We start from the raw sequence: 6,193 nt of genomic DNA on the forward strand, positions 1-6,193 counted from the left end.
GGTTACAGTGGTTACTGGTTGCGTATCTGGTTACAGTGCCGAACGCCGGGAGGTTCAAGATAGCTGACGGCGTAACCGTAGCTGTGACGTCGCCGAATTACCCAGACGAGTACGGATCGTTCATCTGGACCTCCTGGAAAATAGAGGTGACCGCATGCCGACATTAGACGTCGATAGCTTGAGCGAAATCTGTCAAGGATCCGAGAAATATGCTAGACAATCTTCGAACGCTTTACTTGATCTAACCCTGTCGTAACGCAGCGTGGAAATGAAGGGAAATGATGATCACTTTTGGAAGCATGCCGAGAACTAACAGGCATGATGCGGCAAATCGTGTGCAACAGCCCCCATCGCTCCACCCTCATTTTAGGAAAGACTCATTTGGTCAGCTCCTGCCCTTGCACACCTTGACCATGACCATGTATTCGCACCATATACCTGAGCATAAAAGTTCCCAGGCAGCGGTTGCCAAACAATAGCTCACGTTTTTTCTTTAACACTAAGTTATGCCTCTCCTAGCCAGATTATTTTTGAATGGTGTGCGATTTTGCGCGGAAGTTGGCGTGTGAGCTCACTGCATGGTCGGTGTGTGACCCCACCCGGCGGTCGGTGTGTGACCCCACCCGGCGGTCGGTGTGTGACCCCACCCGGCGGTCGGTGTGTGACCCCACCCGGCGGTCGGTGTGTGACCCCACCCGGCGGTCTGTGTGTGACCCCACCCGGCGGTCGGTGTGTGACCCCACCCGGTGGTCGGTGTGTGACCCCACCCGGCGGTCGGTGTGTGACCCCACCCGGCGGTCTGTGTGTGACCTTTTCCGGCGGTCGGTGTGTGACCCCACCCGGCGGTCAGTGTGTGACCTTACCCGGTGGCTGCCGTGTGACTCGGCCGGCGGCGGCACCTGACCCTACCCGGCTGATGGCAGCCGAGCAGCGCGGACGCCCCGCTCCGCCTCAGCTGCGACACCTTCGACCTGGCCCACGGCGACTACATCGTGGTGCGCGAGTCGAAGCGGCGGCGCGTGGTGCTGGACGCCTCCGATGGGCCGCCCGATCTGGAGACGGGCGGGGCGCTGGTGCTGGAGCTACGCAGCGGCCGGCGCGGCCGCGGCCGGCTCCGCTGCTCCGTGCGAGCCGGCGGCGCGGCGCGGCCGACCGCCACGGAGACAGCGACGTCGACAATCACCACGACGTCGACGCCCGTCGGCGGCACCGACTTCTGGTGGCTGACAGTCACACCCAAGCCGGTGACGGCGCCGACGAAGCCGCCTACAAAGCCGCCGACGGGAGCGCCGGCGGTGGCTCCAACGAAGCCGTCGACTGTGGCGCCGCCGGTGGCGCCTGCAGTGGCTCCAACGAAGCCGCCGCCGGTGGCGCCGCCAGTGGTGCCGGCAGCGGCGGCAGCGGCGGCAGCGGCGGCAGCGGCGGCAGTGGCGGCAGCGGCGGCGCCGGTGGTGCCACCGGTGGCCGTGGCTTGCGGTACGAGCAAGCACACCAGTCGCATTGTGGGCGGCGAGGCGACGAAGCGGTCCGCCTACCCCTGGCTGGTAAGCGTCGCACGGCGACTGGAACTGATTCTGCGGCGCGGAGCAGGGTGCTGAGTGGAGCTATACCACATGGTTGATACGGCCGGCAGCGCTGACTGCCTATTGTCTTCATCTTGTATTGTTAAGTCCGGTGCGCCATCATGATGCATGACGCATGCTTTTGTCGTATATGATGGCCAAAGGGTGGCCGGCTATGGTGATCTATAGTGACCCCAACCAACTCATTAGGGAGGCACTATGTCAACGCGGTGTAAAATTAGATATGTTCAGCAAAATCACTAACATCCTGATCTGAATATCATGACAACAGCAAGGGACTTGGAAATAGCAAACATGTAACCCCTAGAACGAAGTCGTTAGCGGAACCGTTCATAGAATCTCGGCTGCAGTCCATGGAAGCTGACTTTGCATAGTAAGATTGTACCAACCGTCAATCGGCAGCGGTTCTGTGACACCTCTGACCTCTGGGACCAGCTGTCGTGTTCACCTTGCGCTGGTCGGCTTCACGTGCTTTACGGGCAGGTCACAGCGAAGAGCCTCCTCCCAAGTACCGAGACCGCCGCTCAGCAAGGGGTGGCGGTCAGTGACCGCAGGGGTGGTCAGTGACCTCGGAGGCGGTCAGTGACCTCAGAGGCGGCCAGTGACCTCAGAGGCGATCAGTGACCTCGGAGGTGGTCAGTGACCTCAGAGGTGGTCAGCGACCTCGGAGGCGGTCAGCTGCACTGCGGGGCTACCATGCGAGGCCGTAAGCCCTCATGACGATGCGTTGGTTCCAGGTCGGGCTCGTCTGGTCGTACAGATATGCGTCGAGGAAGCCATTTTGTGGCGGCAGCATCATCAACGAGCGGTTCATCTTAACGGCAGCACACTGCACCGCACGGTGAATGGATCACGAATGACGCTTTTTATAACGACAGTTCGTGTGTCTGAAATTTGTTATTAAGGCGTGCTGAACTGCTGGGAACATCAACAGTGCGGGAGATGTACAAATACCATTGGAATAGTGTACAGATGTGCAAATACCATAGAAATGTAAAAATAATGTACAAAAAATGTACATTAAAAATAATGTACAAATGCCATAGGAATACCAGTGTACAAATACAACTGGAGCTTGCACGCGTATTATATAAATACAAGCTCTGGAATCATCATAAGAACAGTTAACGCAGCGCGGATTGGATCGAGCTGCTTGCTGAACTCATTAAAAAGAACAGGCTTTGATCGACCTGTAACAGCTGGATGACAAAGGATGACATCGGTGCTACGGTAATACTCTCGTTAAAGTTACACATATCAATAAAACATCGTATCAATATAATCATGCTCAAATGCGGTGTATGTCTGTGCGTTCCTGTTTGACTTGATGGATTCACCATTGTTATCTATTGTTTCAGGAGGTCCGCGCGCGGCACCAGCGTCCTGGTAAGGAAGCACAGCTCAGTGAATGATGACATGGAGATCAAGATGGACTTGAAAAGCATTTTGGTTCATCCAGGCTACAATTCCAAGACACTGGACAACGATCTGTCTCTGCTTGAGTAAGCACGAGTGATGCGCGCAGTGCCCGGATCAGTTTCGGCTGTTGAGGAATGGGTGGGTCCCCTGCGCAACCGTTGCCGTGTAAAAGAGCCGCAGCTGTTGATCGTAGATCGTAGCCTTGATCATAGATCATAGATCATAGTCTGATCATAGATCGAAGTCTCTGGTGTTCCGTGCCGCTGCTGCCGACCGAAGACTGCAAGAGTGTCGTCGCGGAGCTGCGTGCGACGTCGCTGCAACAGATCCACTGACCGACCCCCTGCTGCAGCAAGGGGTCGTTGCTATCATTGGTCCTGGTCAAAAACCTCACCAGTGTGGATGTTGCGAACAGGCAGGCTCGTTCTTGGCAATGTATGCGCCAAATGACTCCGTCAAGATCGTTGTGTCAGCCTTGCAACCTTAAAAAGGCTCGGGTACCGTTGTTTTAAACACAGGTTCACAGGTGGCGCTGTTCGATACGTTGGATGTTACCATGGCGCGGCCCTTGTGCACCGATGGTGTCGTTGCCATTCGTTTTCTGGGCCAAAGGCTCCACTGGTGCCGTAGTTTCAGATCAAAGCGCTCAGTCGCTACAAATCAAAGCCTTCAATGCTTCCGTCGCTGCTGGCGGAAGAAGCCTGCTGGTAATGCGACATGTGTGTTATGTGCTGGCACTGTTGGAGCCTGTGGTGCTGCTGCTACAGGCCGAGGGCGGGAGCCTGTGGTGCTGCTGCTACAGGCTGAAGGCGTATCCGTGTTGCCGTCACGGACAGTGGGGATGCCTTTCTTGCCGTTAGACATCTAAACCTTGTCGGGTGTCACCGCTGCAGGCTGAAGGAGTCGCTGCTGCCGCTGTTCAACAACCCGGACGGCGCCGTAAGACCCATCTGCCTGCCGAAGCTGGCCTGCGGCGGCGGCAGCGGCGGCGCCGCCGCCTGCTTCCAGGACCGCATCAGCGTGCTAGCCGGCTGGGGCGTGCTGCGCTCCGGAAGCAAGAAGCGCCCGCCGGTCGTCCACCACGTCAGCGTACCGGTGGTGACGAACGACGCCTGCAGCGCGAACTACGCCGCTGATAATGTGAAGATCACCAGTCGCATGCTGTGCGCCGGTCTGGCGGCAGGTGGCAAGGACACGTGTCAGGTGCGACAGCGGGGGAGAGAGGGAGCGAGAGGGAAAAGGAAGGAGGCGGAGGGAGGCTGAGAGTGCGCCGGTCTGGCGGCAGGCGGCAAGGACACGTGTCAGGTGCGACAGCGGGGGGGGGGGGGGGAGAGGGAGCGAGAGGGGAAAGGAAGGAGGCGGAGGGAGGCTGAGAGTGCGCCGGTCTGGCGGCAGGCGGCAAGGACACGTGTGAGGTGCGACAGCGGGGGAGAGGGAGCGGGAGGGAAAAGGAAGGAGGCGAAGAGAGGCTGAGAGGGAGATGAGGAAGGTAAAAGCAGTGCAAAAAAGAAAAAGAGGGGAGAGGCAGGAAGAGGGAGAGAGAGAGGGAGTTAGAGAGGAAGTGACTTAGGGAGGGAGGGTGTACTACTGTGATGGAGGGAATTAGGAAGAGAGAAATATGAACGGAGGGAGGGAGGAGGTGGAGGAAGGGAGACGGAGGAAGAGAAATGGAGGAAGGGAGGGAGTTAGGGAGTTAGGGATGGGGTTGGGGAGGGAGGGAGAGATAGACGGAGAGATGTAGCGAGGGAGAGAAATGGAGGGAATGAGGGAAGGGTAAGAGGGAGTTAGGAATGGAGTTGGGGAGGGAGAGAGAGAGACGGAGGGAAGGAGTGAGGGAGCGAGGGAGAGGGAGGGAGGGAGAGAGGAAGGGAGGAAGGAGAAAGAGAGGAAATCGCTCGTCAACGTGATCCCTATATCACAGAGAAGCAGGTTTTGACGTAACCTCCGTGACGCAGGGTGACAGTGTAGTGAAGTGGCTTCGCCACAAGGTGACTGACTGCTGATGCGGCCTCTTCCCCCAGGGCGACAGCGGTGGGCCGATGATGATCCGTTCTCCCGACGAAATATACACGCTGGCCGGCATCGTCAGCTTCGGAAATGGTTGCGCGCTGCCAGAGTTCCCAGGGGTGTACGCCCGCGTCTCAGGTGCTTCCCCACCTTCGTCAGTGTGCCAGTCGACGGATACAAGATCCCCACGTGGCATGCTGATAAACTGGAGCGTATTCTGGGAGAGACGATGCTGCACCCACCTCCAGTTTGCTTTTCTTCATGAGCACTACCCGAACTGTTCGCGAGACGAAGTTTAAATTGAAGCTGCTTGATTTCCAAGCCTTGTTAAACATGACTACATGAATATCAGTTCATACCATTACATTCACATGGCTTGTACCGATCTCGCAAATACTGCTGAAAGAGAGTATGGAAATCTTTGCCCAAAGTTGAACGTAGCGTTCCGTATCACCGAATGTCTGGAGAGGAGTCTGTCTGTGAGTCCGCGAGGAGTCTGCCGGTCTGACGGTACTGACCGCTGGCTTTTTGCAGAGTTTCTGCCCTGGATCCAGGAGAACAGCCAGCTGTGAGAGCTGTCCTCTAGACTGGACAGGCAGGTGATGGTCGACGGCCACCGCCGGCCGCCTCCTGTTCTCACCCTGGCCAGAGGGTCAGGCTGGCGCCACCGCGGACCCAGCGGAGACACGTGACGTCTTCTGGCCGTCGAACTGGCATCGAGACAGACAGCTGCTGATGCCAGCGAAGTGGTGCCCGGCCAACCATTTGGTGGAGGCAACAACTGAAAGTCCTCTGAAAATTATAAGGAGCCTGCGTGAGGTGGCAAAAGCTTCTGACGCAATATAACACATCGTGCTTGTTCCCCACCGTCTCAAAACTAATTATTCTCCTTTCATCGGGATTTCGCCTTTTCTACCAGTTTTTGCTTCGACACTGATCCCTCACGGACAACGCTCAGACCATCTTGTCGCTTCATACATTCTTAGCCAAACAGTGATGCATTGGTCGCAAGCTCCGATGGTTGATGGGCCAGTTGGTTTCGTTGCACGCGCAGCTGTCTTATTCAGGCCCGGCGCGTACGCTGAAGTTTCTATTTTTTGTCACGGATTCTCTGTCACGTGATGCATTATTTATACAACCTGCCGTAGTTGTGTCATTGTTTAACTTGTTGACAATCATAATGA

At 56.8% G+C, this 6,193-nt stretch overlaps 1 protein-coding gene and 1 long non-coding RNA gene across 2 annotated transcripts; both read left to right on the plus strand.

Annotated features, from left to right (window-relative positions):
- The first annotated feature begins 1,460 nt into the window (after nucleotides 1-1,460).
- On the plus strand, nucleotides 1,461-3,020 carry LOC119090669 (uncharacterized). Its single transcript, XR_005093284.1, has 3 exons — nucleotides 1,461-1,544; nucleotides 2,321-2,424; nucleotides 2,942-3,020. It is a non-coding gene; the product is annotated as an uncharacterized LOC119090669 (long non-coding RNA).
- A 30-nt stretch (nucleotides 3,021-3,050) lies between these two features.
- Nucleotides 3,051-5,612, plus strand: LOC119090569 (trypsin-1-like; the record flags this gene model as incomplete). Its single annotated transcript, XM_037213395.1, has 4 exons — nucleotides 3,051-3,085; nucleotides 3,896-4,205; nucleotides 5,024-5,147; nucleotides 5,544-5,612. Coding segments are annotated over 4 exons (507 nt in total), but the record flags the coding sequence as incomplete, so codon positions are not given.
- Nucleotides 5,613-6,193: the final 581 nt, after the last annotated feature.

This window comes from Pollicipes pollicipes, unplaced genomic scaffold (assembly GCF_011947565.3).
Source record: "Pollicipes pollicipes isolate AB1234 unplaced genomic scaffold, Ppol_2.1 Scaffold_3087;HRSCAF=3621_pilon_pilon_pilon, whole genome shotgun sequence".
Lineage (NCBI taxonomy): Eukaryota > Metazoa > Arthropoda > Thecostraca > Pollicipedomorpha > Pollicipedidae > Pollicipes > Pollicipes pollicipes.